Genomic DNA, 20,623 nt, shown 5'->3' with positions numbered 1-20,623 from the left:
TAACAGACATGTGGTGATTGACCTGGTTTGCCAGAATCATTTGAGGGATATAAAATCAGGGTCTTGTTCCCAACAGACCCCCACAGAACTATGAAGTCTCCTTGATTTCCTGCTCAGTTAACACAGTTTTCATGGCCATGATATAGAAGGTGCAACACGTCTTGATGTGTTTGCTCTTTTCTGTGCTAGAAAACTAGGGGTCATTAGCATTAAAATAAAAGGAAACACTAGAAAATGTCTCTCTGTCTCCTTCTTTTTCTGTAGAACCCTGGTAGGTACAGGCCTGGCAACTGGGTTTCTGAGGACCACAGATACCAGGTATGGTTCCATCTATTTTTGCGGTCTTTCATATGTTAAAAGAAATCCCATCAGCTTCCCATTCTCTTACTTCCTCACCACTCTTTTTCTATTTGGGATCCTCTCAGTCCCCCTTCCAGAAATCAGCTTTTAGGATGTTTTACATGTGAACTACCACAGGACAAAATGAATTGGAAGGCAGAAATCTTACACGACGGAATATTAGAGATTGAAAGGACCTCAGAGAAGATTTAATCACATTAGTGATTTGCACAAGGTCCCATAGCTAATGACAGAATTTGACAGGAACATTTGATGATCTCTGAAATTCTTTTCGCTTCAACATTTCTATGATTATTATATTTTATATTCAAAGAGTAATAGAATAGTAATAAGGAGAATATGAAAGGGACATTTATTTAGAAAAAGATAACTAGGGTACTTCAAAAAGTGTAACAAGTCACTGCTTTAACTGTTCCCTGAATCAAATACTGTAGTAGATACTAAAAACAAAGCAAACAAAACAAATTTGCAAACAATTGAATAACAATAACAAAACAATAAAAGCAAGCAAGAGAAAAGTCCACTCTCAGAATGCTTATCAACTATGAGAAGCAATAATGCAGTCTTAACAATTGTTTAGGTAACAATATAATGCAATGCATAAAATTAATGATGCAAGACATATTATTTCTGAGAAAGTAAAGAAAGAGGGGTCAACAAAAGAATTGAAGAAGATTCCCTGAAAAGATGGAGCTTAGATTAAACCTTTAAGGGTGATGTAATAAAACTGCACTGCATCTTAGTTCTAAAACATTGAAATTTTTAAAATAAACATTGTAAAATTATTTTAAAAATAGGTTTTCTGAAAGAAGAGTGGAACAAAATTGTAACTGACCAGAAAAAACAGCATATCAAACACATTCTTTCGTAGTCAAGTTTCCTACAGTAAAGTTTCACAAATTCCCAACCGCATCTCATATGGAAGACCACTTTGCTATCATCTCAGCTTCTAATATAAGCCGGGGAAAGTAGTTCTTTAAACAGAGACAATGTATTTGCTGTGGGGAGAGAAGTATGACTACAGGAACTTCTATGCCAGGAATGAAATTTGGTGCTGAGGACTCAGTGCTTGAAGCTCATCCATTTTGAGACAAATCTCAATTTTGTTTGTGCATGCATACATTGAATTTTTTGCACAATTTGAAGTGTTTTTACATCTCTCTACATCTACTACTGGTTTCATTTATTAGACCACAATTAGAAATCAACTTATAAAGTCATGTAAACTCAGTGGAGGTAAATGGAGAACAGAAAAGTCCAGTTAATTTTTTAAAAGGTGAAGAAATAAATTAAATGACTCTACAGAACCACGCTTTAGTTTTGATTAGACTAACAACTCTTGGCATTTAAGACATAGCATCTTGAAGTTAGACTCAATATTCCCTTAAAGTGTTTTCTAGGTACGTATTTAACAGTGAGCTGTGGGCACTCAGTGTTAGGTTTTTCTATGGCTATGATAATCAAAGATTAAAGAGCATGCTCAGATAAGTGATTGTCAATAGATAATATGAGGCACGGAAAGAGTATTCCATCAATGGAAGGATTAGTATGGGGACTGGAATACTTCCTTACTCAAATTTTCTTAGGTTGGTGATTATGTCACCTATCTGTATTTTTTCTTTAGGGTTAAATTTCTATGTTGCTTTCCTAAGGCTTAGGACTGATGGCCTTATTTTAGACCACATGCAAACTTTAATATAATGGAATACATGACATTTATTTGGTTATAATTCTAGTAGAGTATATATTAAGATGTTTAACAGGTACACAAAATTCATAGCCTGATAGAGAAAAAACTATACTATATTCTCGACCTCAGTCAGCCAACCATAGACTATTGACTAAAGTAAAATATGAACAACCCAACTTTAGAGATTTGGTCTTATTACAAGGGCTGAGAAGGTGGGGGGACACGTTTGTAATGTTTTGAGAGCCATATAAAATAAAGAACATTATTATTATTTTTTGTTTAACTGTCATTCATTATTAGATCTCACTAGTAATTATTAAACACATTCATAAATTGAATTGGCTGTACTTCATCACAAGAAATACATTTAAGATTATGTGTTTTTAACTATGCCAAATCCATTAACTTTTTAAGCAATTTTAAACAAGGCAATGTACAGTTGGTACAGGCTCAATATAAAGCTATAGAAACTATTGAGTTGGTATAATAAGCTATATATTCATTTATCATTATTAAATTTTATATATATCCACCTATGTTGCCATATATATATATATATACACATATATATACACACACACACACATATATACATATATACATATATATATATATATATATATATATATATCTCCACCCATCCATTAACTTATTCATCTATCTGCTCATACACTTACCTATTGGCTGTTTTATCTATTTGACTCCATCCATCAGTCATCTAAATATCCATCTATATTTATTTATACTCAGGCTAAGGGAATATTACACAGAATATTATGTAAACTTTGACAATGCCAGGGAATAATTATTAGTGGTTACAATAGTTCAGTTTTATACAACAAACATTTCTCCTACATGTAGCTCTCAGAATGACAATGACCAAAATGTTCTTGGAGATAATCTGGCCCTAGTCAAGAGAGAGAGAGAAAGAGAGAGAGAAAGAGAAAACACCTTTTATGCTAGATTCTTTCATCAAATAGCTTACTTGGGAAAGTAACATTATTCCTGGTTCTCAATTTCATCATCTGTAAAATAAATAAATTTGACTAGGTGATTTGTATTTTCTAAAATCTCCACTTATTATATGCATTATATATGTTGAAGAACCTCTGTTTAATGAAGTCCTTATGTCAAATACTGTGTTCGACCATAGGGAAAATGGCTCATATCCTTTAGGATCCCAGTATTTGCAATGTGGCTTTGGACTAAAAAATGGTACAGTAAATACCATGATACCAGAACAACTTGTTACTGCTTAGGAAATAAACAAATATCTATATTTGTAGATGAATGATATAGATTTTGCCTCTAATTAGCATGATTTTGATAAGCCTTGTGTATCATTGGGTCTTATTTTTATCTTTTGTAGAACAGGGCTGTGGATAAGATTTGTTTTCTAGGACTCTAGGTTCCTTTGAATCTTTTAGATAGAGAGATGAAATTAGATAGATAGGTAAATAGATACATAGATAGATCCGACTATAAGACTTTGCATGGAGTTTTCTATATTGTTTTATAACTGTGAAGTCTATGGAATGTAGCAACTAAAGATAAATAAGATAAATTCTTATTCTAAACCACGATAGGTTACAAACATGTTAAATACATATTTTTACTTACTAAAAGCTCTCTATTGTCTTCTAAATTTTTAGCTACAAAAACACCCATATTCATTAGCATCTTGTCAGCAATAGACATTCTATTATTACTTTAGTGTATAGGATACCATACTAAGTACTGGTGCTTTTATACTTGTCTTTTTTCATAGAGACTATTGCTAGAGATAGGGAGGGAATCTATTCTTTCTTAAAACGTGAATGTCTCAAAGGAAATTATACTCAAATAGATCTGAAAGAAAAAGTTGAATATTCTACAGTGTGGGTCATTTCACACTAAAACGTTAGGTATACATTTCATAATGCTCTGCAGTAAATGTTATGTCGTGTAAGAAATAATTAATATGACCAGAACTTCATGAGGTTGATTTCAGAAACAGTTCTACCGTGAACTATTTGATTTTTTGCAGTAGCATCAGTATGTTGACCAATTGAATGAGGGGGATAAATGCTGAACAAGTATTTTATTTTCATATGAAGAAAATTAAGGAGTATGATCAGTCTTCCTAGATTTAAAGATACGGTGGCTTAGTTTCCTCATGGAATACTTGACATCTTTATTCCTAAGGGTATAGATCACTGGATTCAAAAGGGGAGTGAATATGGTATAAAATACTGAGAGTACTTTGTCTATTGGGAAATTTGTGAAAGGCCACACGTAGATGAAAATGCATGGGCCAAAGAAAAGGGTCACAACAGTGAAGTGGGCACTGCAAGTGGAGAGGGCTTTGGAGGATCCACCAGAGGAATGTTGCCGAACAGTGACCAGGATGATAGTGTAGGAGATCACCAAGAGGACAAAGCACACCAGGGCAATCATGCCACTGGTGGAGATCATGAACACTCCCAGAATATATGTGTCGACACAAGCGAGTTTAATCACCAAAGGGAGGTCACAAAAGAAACTGTCTACTTCATTGGGTCCACAGAAGGGAAGATTCACTGTAAATGCTAACTGACTCAGCGCATGGAAGATGCCGACAATCCAGGAAAGTATCACAAGCCCAACACACATTCTCCGGCTCATGATAGTTAGGTAACGTAGAGGTTTACAGATAGCCACATACCTGTCAAAGGACATGGAGATCAGTAGTACAATCTCAGCACCTCCTAAGAGATGTAGGAAGAATATCTGGGTTATGCAGCCTTCAAAAGAGATGACTTTGTATTCACTGAGGAAGTCTGCAATCATTTTAGGGGTGGCAAATGAGGCCAGGGACATGTCAATGAAGGAGAGATTGCTGAGCAGAAAGTACATGGGGGAATGAAGGTGTGGCTCTGATGCAATGGTGAGCACAATAAGAAGGTTCCCCAGCACAGTGGCTGCATAGACTATGGAGAAAAACAGGAAGTAGAAAATCTGGAGTTCTGAAGAACTGGACAGACCCCTTAGTATGAATTCAGTGACCACAGACTGATTGCTGCAGGCCATTTGCTCTGATTTCTGGAAGGACTCCAGCATTTCCAGTTGGAGGAGAACTAGGAAAAAATACAGCAATCAAACTCAAAGTGGGATTTTTGCATAGAATGATTTAGTGGCATCCCACCATCAGATAGTTCCCTATTGTCTCTTTTCCGTATCCACAGTAGCCAGATATTTTTCCCAATGGCCTTTCCAGATATTTCAAATGATTCAACTAAACACCAATTTTTATGACTTAGTAATTTGCCTTACAAGTAAAATACAAATATTCATAAAAGAAATAAAAATTAAGGGCTTCAAACATTTACTCCTCAGTTTGTGAAATACTTTTAAAATTTCACAGCTTGCTGCCAGCAGGTTTTGTAAGAAAAGGGAGTGAAAACCTTTTTCAAAACATCTTGAAGGGTGAAAGACGGACACGAGGAATACTTAAGGATCAAAGCTTGTTTTTAGTGGGAACACAATAGTGGAAAGAGTTGTGGGCACTGTTCTCTTGCAGTGGCTAGGACAAAGGAATCAAACATGAGGGGAGGGAAAATAGCTACAGAGAAACATCATCTGTTCCAATTTTCTAATGGAGATTGTCTAGAATGAAAGTGAAATAGCCTCTAATTATTATTAATTTCAGTCATACAGATATTATGAATAATACTTGTTGTATGCCACCAATGCCATACATTTTTCAGAGGATAATGAACTTGTTCTGGTTAAAGCTTGAAGGACTCATACATTTCTAATTGTATTTTGATTAGAAAAACTGTTAAATACCATGCTGCCAGAAGCCAGGGAATTTTTAAATGCTAGAAATTATTGATTTCACAGAAGCTGTTTGAAAAAAACTCTTCCTGTTTCCAGAGTTTACATGGAATAAATATTGAGACAAGTTTACATCAGACAGAAGATAGTAATGAATTTAGAAGTTATGTAACAACACACCACAAAAGTTGTAACTTGGCTGATTAAGAAAATCTCTCTGTCACTGAGATCTGAGATTTACTAAGTGTATCAAAAGCCAATTGAAATGATGTGTACTCCAAATCATGACAAAACCTTTTCATTTTGCTACTAAACTAACCATTTGTTTTTCTTTTCTTCTCAAACCTCTGTTGTAACTATATATTCTAAGCAAATTGTTCTAAGACCAAACCCAGTTTACTCGTTCAGCTACCTACTGCTCTTTGGCTTTCTATTAAAAGTTCTGTGGCCTTTGAAAAACTAATAAACAAAAAACCTTCACATTGTTCTTCTAGCTTTACCCATTCCAGAAAGTAAAAAATTTTATTTTGCATGTACCTACCTGATATTTAAATAGATGTCTGTAGCACAGCTCTCGTTTAAATTGGTGTGTCAGAAATAATGGGGACCTGAGAGTCAGAAAATGGAAATTGAAATCTTGTCCTAGGAGTGTGAGATCGAGTAATTTACTGAGTCAACCTATGCTTCCAATTCTTCATATGTAAAATAGGGGGATTGATTTAGATAATTTTAAGATCCTTTCCACACACACAATATAATACTCGACGAGTTTCTGAAGCAGAGACAACCACTTGAGAGTGAAGTTAGGTGAATCCCTTGCCTAATTTCTGGGGAAAGGAGGCTCACAGTTCTTGAGACCTTTGTATTTATGGCAGCTATATTGACATGAAATGATTTTGTGCATTGCATGGCAAGAAAAAGATCAGCTGCTGCTTGGGGAATAAACAAATGCTCAAGTTGCAGTGGGAGTTATTAAAACATTCGAGTTGGTTTGGCCATATTTAAAGGTGAATTACAGAAAATATGATTGCTCATAAATGCTTCATGTACATGGCATGGATGTGATGGGCTGCAAAGATACAAAGAATAACCTTTATCTTGGACCACAGCAAAGACAAGACAGATAGTATCTATTATTTGACTTACGAGGCTACAAGTGTTATCTCTCAGTTCCTCCATTAATAAAGGCACAAGAATTGCTTGAACCCAGGAGGCGGAGGTTGCAGTGAACCGAGATTGCGCCACTGCACTCCAGCCTGGGCAACAGCAAGAGACTTTGTCTCATAAATAAATAAATAAGGCCTGTGTCTCCCCATTGGGGAAAAACCTGATGCAGAAAATAATAAAATGAATGTTTAAGACGTTAAATTTTGTACTATCCACTTATGTCATTATGGAGTAATTGAAGAGAAAAGGGAAAAGTGAAAACGTTCTGGTTTGTAAATTCTAACTATGTAAAGAATGTTATATAATCATCAAAATTTTAACATCTCCTAAAAATCAGAATAACAATAAAATTTAAATGCCATCCATACTTAAATATTTCTCTATTAACAAGAAAGTTTTGAATATTTACATTTCACAGAGCTGGTATTTATAAGGTGAAAAGAAGTAACTTGATGAAACTGCATTATATGCCTCTAGTGTATATATATACACATACATATACATATATATACATATATATAGAGAGAGACAATGCTGGAGTCCCGCATTGACTTTTTTTCGTACTTTAGGTTCTAGGGTACATATGCAGATCATAAAGGATTGTTGCATAGGTACATACATGGCAAGGGGGTTTGCTGCCTCCATCCCCCCATCGTCTGTACCTGGCATTTCTCCTCACATTACCCCTCCCCACCCACTGCTGTCCCTCCCCTAGCCCCCCAGCAGACCCCGGTGTGTGATCTCATTCCCTCCCTGTGTCCACATTGTTCAACACCCGCCTGTGAGTGAGAACATGAGGTGTTTGATTTTCTGTTCTTGTGTAAGATTGCTGATAATGATGGTTTCCAGGCTCATCCATGTCCCAACAAAGGATGTGAACTCATCTTTTTTTATGGCTGCATAGTATTCCATGGGGCATATGTGCCACATTTTCTTTGTCCAGTCTATCATTGATGGGCATTTGGGTTGGTTCCAGGTCTTTGCTATTGTAAACAGTGCCACGATGAACATATATGTGCATGTGTCTTTATAATAGAATGATTTATAGTCCTTTGGGTATATACTCAGTAATGGGATTGCTGGGTCAAATGGAATTTCTATTTCTAGGTCCTTCAGGAATCACCACACTGTCTTCCACAATGGTTGAACTAATTTACACTCCCACCAACAGTGTAAAAGTGTTCCTATTTCTCCACATCCTCTCCAGCATCTGTTGTCTCCAGATTTTTTAATGATTGCCATTCTAACTGGCATGAGATGATATCTCAATGTGGTTTTGATTTGCATTTCACTAACGACCAGTGATGATGAGCATTTTTTCATGTTTGTTGGCCTCATATATGTCTTCTTTTGAAAAGTGTCTGTTTATATGCTTTGTCCACTTTTGGATGGGTTTGTTTGTTTTTTTCTTGTAAATCTGTTTTAGTTCTGTGTAGATTCTGGATATTAGCCCTTTGTCAGATGGGTGGATTGAAAACATTTATTCTCATTCTGTTGGTTGCCAAGTTCACTCTAATGATTGTTTCTTTTGCTGTACAGAAGCTCTGAAATTTAATTAGATCCCATTTGTCTATTTTGGCTTTTGTGGCCATTGCTTTCGGTGTTTCTGTCATGAAGTCCTTGCCTATGCCTATGTCCTGAATGGTTTTGCTTATGTTTTCTTCTAGGGTTTTATGGTGTTAAGTCTTGTTTAAATCTTTAATCCATCTGGAGTTAATTTTAGTGTAAGGTGTCAGGAAGGGGTCCAGTTTCTACTTTTTACACACTGCTAGCCAATTTTCCCAACACCGTTTATTAAACAGGGAATCCTTTCCCCATCGCTTGTTTTTGTCAGGTTTGTCAAAGTTCAGATGGTTGCAGACATGTGGTGTTGCTTCTGAGGCCTCTGTTCCATTGGTCTATGTCTGTTTTGGTACCAGTCCATCAACACATGGACTTTTAAAACTTCTCATGTGTGGCATGTGATACTTCTAATCACATTACTTTGAACAAAGTCAGTCATGTATCCAAGGTTCTGGTAAATAAAGTGAGATTTATACTCCTCCCACAGTGTGGGAGGGCTCCTGAAGGGATGAGCCTTACACAAAAAGATAACCAATTTTGATTTTTAAAAATTCAGTCTGCCAGATACGGTGGCTCCTGCCTGTAATCCCAGCATTTTGCGAGGCGGAGGTGGGCAGATCCGTTGAGGTCAGGACTTCAAGACCAGCCTGGCCAACGTGGCAAAACCCTGCCTCTACTGAAAATATAAAAATTAGCCAGGCATGGTGGCTCATGCCTCTAATCTCAGCTGCTTGGGAGGATGAGACAGGAGAATCACTTGAACTTGGGTGGCAGAGGTTGCAGTGAGCCAAGATCGTGCTATTGCACTCCAGCCTGGGTGACAAGAGTGAAATTCTGTCTCAAAAAGAAAATATTCAGTCTACTACATAGACTTCCACTTGATAATAATCATATTAATATTCCATAAATAAAAATATTCATAATGACAGTTACTTGGAAGTCTCATTTAGTTAATTACAATCACATTCACATTGCTGGTAATCTAGTCCAAGTTATCTCCTTAACTCCATTTCATTTAATGATCTGCATTAAATTTCTCCCTTCTCCAAATTATCTAAATAAATTCTTACAAAATACTCCTTTCAAATAATCATAATTCTTTCCACTATGTTAAAATGATCCCTTATCTTTTATATCAAGTTAAATTTTTGGAAAGACATTCTTATTCTTCTAAACTGCTAAGTATCCTGTTTCATGGTAAATAAGTTACACTGTTTTCCCTCCACATGCATTTTTTTTTCTTCTGCCAATAGATATTTTAGTTTTCATCCTAAGTCAAGTTCATGATATGTCTCCTGCAAGAACACTTGCTTGATTGATTCTGCACATTACCCTTTTATTTTAACTGAAGTCTACTTCATCCATGGTCTCTGAGAATTGGCTGAACACTAGGTTTATTTGGTTGCTTTTTTCACCAATTGTTTTATTTAATATCTTCAAATAACTGTAAATTACTTGAAGCAGAGGCAAATGTTTTGGATTTTGTTCTTCATTGCTTCTAATATAGTATTAGATAATCAAGAGTGCTTATTAGAATTAGTTGACTTGATATTTCCTGCTGCTTTTTGAAATCAGGACTGTCCCAGCTTCTAGTCCCTGAGTCTCTCAGGTCCAGGTGAAAACAATCATCATAAATTCTCATAAGATTCTTGAAATATCTTTCCTTTGTGAGCTCAATAATGCAATTTTGTTTAATAAATCCCATTGCAAGATGATGTCTTTTTCAATTCCCAAGTCCCTACAACATCCATTTTATCCACAGCTGTTACACAACTAATGATTCAACTAGGTCATTTATTTATTTTTAAAATTGCCTTCTCTGCCCTGTCAGAGCCTGCTTAACACTGAGTAATTTAAAGCCCTGGTTCTGCTATAGATTTGGTAAGTAAAAGTGTTTTACAAATGAGTTCTACTGAAATATTTTAAATGTTTGCCCTTCACACTCCCATTTCCTAATTCCTATTCCATGAAGCTGAGGTCAATACAACAGTTTACATATATTGCCATTTACAGAAGAATAATTCAAACAGAGGTAAAATGAAAGAGATCGATCTTTGAGCACTTTCCCATGAAAATGTTCTTATATATCCTTTAGGATATAAACTTTTAAATCATAGAATGATAGATATTTGCAAGGAACATGTTCATATTTTAATTAAAAGAAAGGACCAAAAGATGTTAAATGACTTTCCTTTGTCTATATGACTATTTTGTAAGAAATCAGTCTTCGTTCTCTGGATGAATATCAACAAAACTAACTTTCTATGTATTTCTTTTTAGTTTCAAACAGAAAACTTTATCTGGGAATACTTTAACAGTTCATCTCTGGAAATTTACAAGAGCTCTACAACTGTCCATTGAAACTTCACTATAATGTTGCCTAAGAGCCCTTACAAGTGATATAATTTTTATATGTTTTTGTTGGGATATCTTTATGGACAAATTCCAAATGACTAAACATATATGTGTATGTGTGTTTCACACATTGTCAGCATAAAGTAAGTGCTTACTGTTATCTTAAGGATTACATAGATGAATAGATGGACAAATAGGTAGGTAGGTAGGCCTGTTCAGAATGATATTATCTTGATTGGATTGCCATTTAGTACCAGGAAAGAAAGTGTTCTTTTCAACACCTGTGATTTAAGGAGTATTTTGCCATAAGCTCTGATACTCCATAATTTCCTTTCAATCCAATATACCAAATGAGAAGAATGGAAAGAATAGTTAAGATAAATTTTATAGAGAAAATAAAATATCTGAAAGTAGATTATTAGGTGAATCTTTTTCTTCCATTGGATCTGACTTTCCTCTTTTTTTACTTTTGATACAGGCTCCTACCTATAAATCAAGACAATGGATGTGGCCAATAAGTCCACCATGTCTGAATTTGTTTTACTGGGGCTCTCTAATTCCTGGGAACTACAGATGTTTTTCTTTACGGTATTTTCATTGTTTTATGTGGCAACAATGGTGGGTAACAGCCTCATAGTCATCACAGTTATAGTGGACCCTCACCTACACTCCCCTATGTATTTCCTGCTTACCAATCTTTCAATCATTGATATGTCTCTTGCTTCTTTTGCCACCCCCAAGATGATTACAGATTACCTAACAGATCACAAAACCATCTCTTTCAATGGCTGCCTTACCCAGATATTCTTTCTCTACCTTTTCACTGGCACTGAGATCATCCTACTCATGGCCATGTCCTTTGATAGGTATATTGCAATATGCAAGCCCCTGCACTATGCTTCAATCATTAGTCCCCATGTGTGTGTTGCTCTCGTGGTGGCTTCCTGGATTGTGGGAATCATGCATTCGATGAGTCAGGTTGTATTTGCCCTCATGTTACCATTCTGTGGTCCCAATGAGGTAGACAGCTTTTTCTGTGACCTTCCGGTGGTGTTCCAGCTGGCTTGTGTAGATACTTATGTTCTGGGCCTCTTTATGATCTCAACAAGTGGCATAATTGCTTTGTCTTGCTTTATTGTTTTATTTGATTCATATGTTATTGTCCTGGTTACTGTGAAGCATCATTCTTCCAGAGGATTGTCTAAGGCCCTTTCTACTTGTACAGCTCATTTCATTGTTGTCTTCTTGTTCTTTGGGCCATGCATCTTCATCTACATGTGGCCACTAAGCAGCTTTCTCATAGACAAGATTCTGTCTGTGTTTTATACCATCTTTACTCCCATTTTGAACCCAGTAATCTATACTCTGAGGAATCAAGAAGTAACGACAGCCATGAGGAAACTGAAAAATAGGTTTCTAAATTTTAATAAGGCAATGCCTGCTCATTATTTTTCATCTTATCTTTTAGTTCTACTTAACTTCTAGCTTTTACCTTTAAGGCATTAAGTGTCACAGTTTTTGTGACACAGAACATTAGTGACAATACTGTGTTAGGGTCTTCTTTCTAGAGATTTCTTATCAAATCGTAATTGCCAAGAATTTGTGAGGGCTCAAGGTCAGTGAATGTTGAAACTATTCTCATGAAGATGAATGTGTTCAAAATACATTTGAAATTTCAGAAAAGCAAGTTAATGAGAGCAATTTATTCCAGAAACAAAGACTATAAAAATTTCAGGAGTGACAGTTCCAGTTAGAACATTCAATATCAATAATCAATTTATTAGAAAAGAGGACCAAGGAATGAGAAGAAGAAATATAGATTAAAGCAGAGCTAGGAGATAATGACAATTACACACAGAAATTGAGTCATTCCGTGAGATGCTTCTAAAGTATGACAAACTAGTGAGATTCTATGATCCTTAGAAACTCCATACAGAAAAGTGATGATTTTTGACATACTTTCTGAAGCCACTCCTACTTAACATTTAAACCAATTTGTGATCTCTTCTATTAAAGAAAACTCTAGATATATTTTTATTACAAATGTTGATGTCCATAAAAATGCTGTAAGTGTAGCAGTCTTTACCAATCACTTTTAGTTCATCATCAAAGCAATACAGTCATGATATTTCTTTCTGGTAATGCAGAATTGAGTAGAGTGGCTGGAGATTTCTGCAAATCAGAAAGTATTATGTAATAAGTTGCAGAGCAGTACACTTTGTTTTGTATAGACTCTATGGTTACTTAATTCCCAAGAAGTTAAAGCTAGAATTAAGAGACACAGCTTATCATGGTTGAATTTATGGAAAGTCCATACTTTCATTTTAAAGTGTTATATTGCTTTGCATTTTGGTTACTTTTTTCTTGAAATATTTGGATGTGAAAATAAGAAATCTGCATTTAGTAATATACTGTCAATGTAATAAGCATGTTTTTGTACACGAATAGGTTTTGTTACTATTATAAATAAGCCTGGTAGGGTCAATATTAGCTTTAATATATGCAAATTATCACTACCACCTGCTGCTGGTACTTACTGGAATTGCAAGTGTGAAAGAAACATAATTCTGTATATCCTGCTTTGCAAATCATCTTTAAATGATGGCAAACAAACGAAATAACATGAGTTAACTGTTATTTAGAATTTTCTAAATGATATTGATAAAATATAGTGTCCTATATATGATTCAACATGTATCCACAAATGGAAAGATATATTGCAACCACAGTATTTGATAATATCAGGTTGTTATTTTCTGGTAAGATTGAATAAGCGGAGAAGACAAACAAAATTCACTAATTATCATTTATGAGAGACAATTAAAATAGAACATTTTTAGATGTTCATTTTAAGCAAAATTAGAAAAGGAATGTATTTTTCTTCATTGGTTTGTGTTTTTTTTCTTCATTAATGTACTAAAAAAATAAGGAACAAATTTACAGCTTGAAAGTCTGTGATATTGTGTTTAAAGCCTGAGTAGCTTTGAAATTATTAGATAATAATGTCTACAATATTAACATAAAATAAAACATCCTTATGTAAGCACAAAATTCGCATAATTCTATTTTAAATAGAGAAACAAATAGGCCAATTTAGGTTTTAAGAGTGGACTTTCTCTCAGTTGCAGTTATATGTACAAATATGTTCATATTCAAGGACCTTGTTTATGTAGAATGTTTTACCTGATGTTTAAAAAATACTCAAAAGAATTCTTTCAGTTGATATATTTATTTGTCCGGGGAATATTTTAAAAACTGTACTGCTTTTTGCAATATAAAACTGTGGAGTCTTTTGAAAGAAATGCTATTGATTTTCAGTGCTTTTGTGGAGAATTCTAAAACTCAAGAACATTTGCCAACATACCCTCAAAGGTGGAGCTATAAGGCAAGTCAATAATGAGATTGAGTAGTTGGATTGATAGTAAATTTCTGTAGCCAATAAAAAGGATTACAGAAAGCCACTGGAGGACTTCCATGTATAAATGGAAATATCTACCCCATTTCTTGGTGGCTTAGTGTGAGGAGTTAATATTCATGATAACTTTTCATGTTATATAGACATTTAAAAAAATCTTAGGTCTCTGGGACTCATGGTGGATGATTTTCCTCCAAGGCCCTAGATTGGGACATCTCTTAGACAAGATGCTGGCACTCTTTTACCAAGGATAACTGCAGTGACATGACCAGGGACTCATTAAGCAATAGTAATGATGGTGCCAGTTGCCACCAGAGTATCCAGAGACAGAGATGATGTTCTGCAGAGAATAGAAGATAAGCAGAAACTAGTTAATGTAAATGTAACCGGACAAGTATAGTTTTAAGTGATCTGCACAATTTGCAATAACACAATTGAGGGAGTTCCAAAGCGTTTATAAGCAGATCATGTTGACAAGCAACTTCATCTTCCTCTAAGTGTTTAGGAAGCCGTGAAGCTCAACAATAGTAAAAAATACTGAATAATGTTAAGCAGAATAACTGAATGCAGATGGAAAAACTGTTAAAAATCAGGTACAGATGAAAACAGATAAAATGTAAATTTTAATATGTGGAGGAACGGGATATATGCAACAGCAATAAAAATGCTAAATTATGTTTGTTTCTGAAAATGCCTAAGAAAACTTTTAGCATAAATACTATATGGTATAATGATGGTGGATTTACATAAAGCTAGTAAAGCTTAAGTTTTAGAACTCCTCCTTTGCATGGATTTCCTCCAAGGCCCTAGAATGGGACCTAACAACCACTTATTAGTTATTTTGATTTTTTTTTTTCCTAAAACAGATGTCCTCAAACTGTATAAGCTTTAGGTCTAGCTTGTCCAACCCGTGGCCTTCAGGTTGCACGCACTCATGAGATGGCGTTAAATGCAGCCCAACACAAATTTGTAAGCTTTCTTAAAACATTATGAGATTTTCTTATAATTTCATTTTTTAAGCTCATCAGCTATTGTTAGTGTCAGTCTATTTTATGTGTGGCCCAAGACAGTTCTTCTTCCATGTACCCCAGAATATAAAGTACAATTAAAAAAAAAGAAAAAAGAAAAAAAAGTATTTTCAAACTTAAGAACTCTTCCCTACCCATGAGTATTTAAACAACAGAGTTAAAGCAAAATTGTTGAGAGAGTTGGAGTAATTCTCTTATCTCCCTTTTTTCCCCCTGATATTATTTTCCATGATTTTCAGATGTATGTGTCAATTGAAAAACAGGGAGAAGAAAACAGCTGGGAAATCTAATTCATGTGAACGTCTTGCACGTACGCTCAGATACCAATGAAATCCGCTAAGCAATTTGATAGCTTTTCAGTTTATAAGTTTCTTTTATGCTTTGTTGTTTGGAATTATTTTCAATGCTCTTGGTTACAACTGTGAAATAAATATGCACAAATTATTCTGGAGTTAGCAGGACCAACACTTAAATGAGATTGAAAATGTCTATGCGATCATTGATTGATGTATTCTGTCTGCATTATTGCTGATATAATTCAATTGACAGGTTGTTTATTTTTTCTCTCTGATTTTTGTAAAACAAATTTCAGTAATCTTTCATATTACACTTTCATTATTATGTTTTATTCTGATAATTTACACTGCCAATATAAGGAGATGTATACTTGTTTTTTTTTTTTTTTTTCTTAAATAAAAATGTTTTAGGACTGGAGGCTCCAGGTTTTTTCCATTTTTATGACTACTAAATGCAGGACCATTGTTAATTTACCTATCTTTTTTCTTTACCTTTTAACTGTACTAGGAATCTGAATCCATAAATAAAAGCTAGATTTTTATCTTTTTTCCCACTTGCCACCTGTTAAAGAAAATTTAAAGGAGAGAATTTTTTTTTTTTTTAGTTTGAGACTAGAAATAGCAATTTAATTAGTCATTTTAAAATATATTTATTTTTTTTCTTGCTAGAGTATACTTATATTGGTATACTCCCATAGTAAGGAAAACATAGTAAGGAAAATATAAACCATAGTAAGGAAAACACAAACCACTGGGTAAATTAAGCAGATTTAATGCAATGTATTAAATGCTTATGAATAATTCAAAGACTTACAGGAACATGCACTGGAGGCTGCTATTGTGCTCCAGAGCACATTACCCCAGTAATGTGATGTAAAGGCAAAAGGCAAAAAGCCTTGATGTCACTGCCACTCCTTCACCACCCTCAACACTCTTAAAGTTGGTGAATAGTCACTGGACACAGATATGGCTGCCACAGTTGCATTCCCTCACATCTCATCATCATCTTGCTTACCAGCATCAATTACATCAGTAGATGTCCTCTGCCTCACTTATGCATTTGGTACATCTAATTGGTAGAATCTACTTTGCATAGAGAACCATGGCTTCAAAAATCAATTTGCAGATTTCAAGATTTTTATGCAAAAGAAAACATGCTAATAGAGGATGGATTGGAGACTCCATCAGTCAATAGCCATTACTTTAATATTTTTTGTTATTACAGTCTTTTCATTGTAGTGTAAAACCAAGGTAAAAAAATATACAAATATGCTTACCTTAATGAAATGTTATAAGGCAAATTATAATATTTATAATTATAGTTATAAATATAATTATATATTATATAAATATATAATTATATTTATAACTATTATAATCACATTTCAAGTCACAAAATAGAACTTTGCCAGCTACTCCATTCTGACTAGTGTGAGATGGTATCTTGTATGGCTTTAATTTGCATTTTTCTAATAATTAGTGATGTTGGGCATTTTTTCTTGTGTTTGTTGGCTATCTGTGTTTCTTCTTTGGGAAGTGTTTATTCCTGTGTTTTGTCCAGTTTTTGATAAGGTTGTTTATAAATCCCTTGTTAGAGGCGTAATTTGTAAATATCTTTTTCTCATCCTGTAGATTGTCTGTTTATTCTGTTAATTATTTCTTTGGCTGTGCAGAAGTTTTTAGTTTGTTTAAGTCCCATTTGCCTATTTTTATCTTTGTTGCAATTGCTTTTGGGGTCTTCATCACAAACTCTTTGCTTAGGCCAATGTTCAAAATAATTTTTCTAGGCTTTCTTCTAAGAAATTTATAGTTTGAGGTTTTACATTTAGGTCTTTAATCCATCTTGGGGTAATTTTTGTATATGGTGAGAGGTAGGGGTCTAGTTTTATTCTTTCACTTTTTGCTTAGGATTGCTTTGGCTATTTGGGTTTTTTTTTGTGGTTTCATATGAATTTTAGAATTTTTTTTTCTAACTCTCTGAAAAATGACATTGGTATTTTGATAGGAATTGCATTAAATATGTAGATTGCTTTGGGTAATAAGGCCATTTTAATGATATTCTTCTAATTCATAAGCATGGAATGTTTTTCCATTGTTTTGTGTCATCTTCAATTTCTTTCTTCAGGGTTTTGTAGTTCTCCTTGTAGAGATATTCCATCACCTTGATTAAGCGTATTTCTAGGCACTTTATTTTTGTGTGTGCTATTGTAAATGTAATTGAATTGTTAATTTGGTTCTCAGCTTGAAGCTTATTGGTGTATAGAAATGGTACTAGTTTTTGTACATTGATTTTGTATCCTGAGACTCTCCTGAAGTTGCTTATCAAGTCTAGGAATCTTCTAGAGGAGGCTTTAGGGTTTTCTAAGTATACAATCATGTCATCAGCAAACAGAGATAATTAACTTTCTCTTTTCCAATTTGAATGTCTTTTATATCTTTTTCTTACCTGATAGCTCTGGAGAGGAGTGCCAGTGCTCTGTTGCATCAGAGTGTATGTTTATGCACATTAATTCTTTTCTTCTAGGTTTCTAGTTTGTGTGCATAGAGGTGTTCATAGTAGTCTCTTATTATTTATTGTATTTCTTTGATGTCAGTTGTAATGTCATTTTTATCATTTCTGATTGTACTTATTTGAATTTCCTCTTTTGTTTCTTAGTCTTGCTAGTGGTATCAATTTTGTTTACTCTTTCAAAGAACCAATTTTTTTTGTTTTATTGATTACATTGTATCCTTTTTTTGTCTCAATTTCTCTTATTTCTGCTTGGATTTTACATATTTCTTTTCTTTTGCTAATATTGGGTTCGGTTTGTTCTTGTTTTTCTAGCTCCTTGAGGTGCAACATTATATTGTTAGCTTGAGATCTTTCCATCTTTTTGATGTAAGCATTTAACGCTGTACAATTTGCTTCTACCGCTACCTTTTCTATATCCCAGAGACTTTAGTATGTTGTGTCTCTATATCATTTATTTCAAAGAATTTTTACAACTTTCGTCTTGATTTCATGGAAAGGAACAACTAGTACCAGCTACTACAAAAACGTAACAAATGGTGACTAAACCTAGAAAGGAACAACCAGTACTAGCCACTCCAAAAACATACCAAATGGTAAAGAGCATTGACACAATGAAGAAAATGTGTCAACTAATGGGCAAAACAACCTCCTAGCACCAAAATAGCTGGATCAAATTCACACATAACAATATTAACCTTAAATGTAAATGGGCTAAGTGCCCCAATCAAAAGACACAGCCTGGCAAACTGGATAAAATGTCAAAACCCGTCGGTGTGCCGTATCCAGGAAACCCATCTCATATGCAAGGACACACATAGGCTCAAAATAAAGTGGTGGAGGGAGATTTACCAAAGCAAATGGAGAACAAAAAAAAAAGCAGGAGTTGCAATCCTCGTCTCTGATAAAATAGACTTTAAACCAACAAAGATAAAAAGAGACAAAGAAGGGCATTATGTAATGGTAAAATAATCAATGCAACAGGAAGAGCTAATGATCCTAAATATATATGCACTCAATACAGGAGCATCCAGATACATAAAGCAAGTTCTTAATGACCTACAAAGAGACTTGACTCCCACACAATAATAGTGGGAGACTTTAACACTCCACTGTCAATATTAGACAGATCAACAAGACAGAAAATTAACAAGGATATCCAGGACTTGAATGCAGATCTGGACCAAGCAATCCTAATAGACATCTACAGAACTCTCCAGCCCATATGCACAGAATATACCTTCTTCTCAGCACCACATCACACCTACTCTAAAATTGACCACATAATTGGAAATAAATCACTCCTCAGAAAATGCAAAAGAACGGAAATCATAATAAACAGTCTCTCAGACCACAGTGCAATCAAATTAGAACTCAGAATTCAAAAACTAACTCAGAACTGCACAGCTTCATGGAAACTGAACAACTTGCTCTTGAATGTTCACTGGATAAACAATGAAATGAGGGCAGAATTAAAGATGTTCTTCAAAACAAGTGAGAATGAAGACACAATGTACCAGAATCTCTGGGACACATTTAAAGCAGTGTCTAGAGGAAAATTTATAGCAATAAATGCCCACATGAGAAGCAAGGAGAGATCTAAAATTGACACCCCATCATCAAAACTGAAAGAGCTAGAGGAGCAAGACCAAAAAAACTCAAAACCTAGCAGAAGACAAGAAATAGCTAAGATCAGAGCAGAACTGAAGGAGATAGAGACACAAAAAACCCTTCAAAAAATCAATAAATCCAGGAGCTGGTTTTTCAAAAAGATCAACAATAGACAGACCGCTAGCCAGATTAATAAAATAGAAAAGAGAGAAGAATAAAACAGATGCAATAAAAAATAGTAAAGGGGATATCATCACCAATTCCACAGAAATACAACCTACCATCAGAGATTACTACAAACAACTCTATGCACATAAACCAGTAAACGTGGAAGAAATGGATAAATTCCTGGACATTTGCATCCTCCCAAGCCTAAACCAGGAAGTTGAAACCCTGAATAGACAAATAGCAAGGGCTGAAGTCAAGGAAGCAATTAATAGCCCACCAACCAAAAAAAGTCCAGGTCCAGATGGGCTCACAGACAAACTACCAGACAAAGAGGAGCTGGTACCACTACTTCTGAATCTGTTCTAAACAATACAAAAAGAGTAAATCCTCCCTAACTCATTTTATGAGACCAACATCATCCTGATACCAAAACCTGGCAGAGACACAACAAAAAAAGAAAACTTCAGGCCAATATCCATGATTAAAGTAGATGCAAAAATCTTCAATAAAATACTGGCAAACCGATTGCAACAGCACATCAAAAAACTTATCCACACCATCAAGTAGGCTTTATCACAGGATGCAAGGCTTGTTCAACATACGCAAGTCTATAAACGTAATCTACCACATGGACAGAACCAAAGACAAAAACCACATGATTATCTC

General features: G+C 34.6%; 2 protein-coding genes across 2 annotated transcripts; one reads left to right on the top strand and one right to left on the bottom strand.

The window, feature by feature from the left end:
• Window positions 1-4,150: 4,150 nt before the first annotated feature.
• Window positions 4,151-5,122, bottom strand: LOC108311952 (olfactory receptor 4K3). Its single transcript, XM_017539611.2, has one exon. It carries the CDS (start codon window positions 5,096-5,098, stop codon window positions 4,151-4,153), a length of 948 nt encoding a protein of 315 aa, XP_017395100.1. The 5' UTR covers window positions 5,099-5,122.
• A 6,309-nt stretch (window positions 5,123-11,431) lies between these two features.
• On the top strand, window positions 11,432-13,574 carry LOC108311951 (olfactory receptor 4K2). The gene has a single exon (XM_017539610.1). It carries the CDS (start codon window positions 11,432-11,434, stop codon window positions 12,413-12,415), a length of 984 nt encoding a protein of 327 aa, XP_017395099.1. The 3' UTR covers window positions 12,416-13,574.
• The last annotated feature ends 7,049 nt before the right edge of the window (window positions 13,575-20,623 follow it).

The sequence above is a fragment of the Cebus imitator genome, unplaced genomic scaffold, assembly GCF_001604975.1.
Source record: "Cebus imitator isolate Cc_AM_T3 unplaced genomic scaffold, Cebus_imitator-1.0 Scaffold119, whole genome shotgun sequence".
Classification (NCBI taxonomy): Eukaryota; Metazoa; Chordata; class Mammalia; order Primates; family Cebidae; genus Cebus; species Cebus imitator.
This window is presented reverse-complemented; position numbering and strand designations above follow the sequence as displayed.

Coding starts and splice junctions, on each gene's coding strand:
- LOC108311952 (XM_017539611.2), bottom strand. CDS start 5,098: ATGGCCTGCAGCAATCAGTCTGTGGTCACTGAATTCATACTAAGGGGT.
- LOC108311951 (XM_017539610.1), top strand. CDS start 11,432: ATGGATGTGGCCAATAAGTCCACCATGTCTGAATTTGTTTTACTGGGG.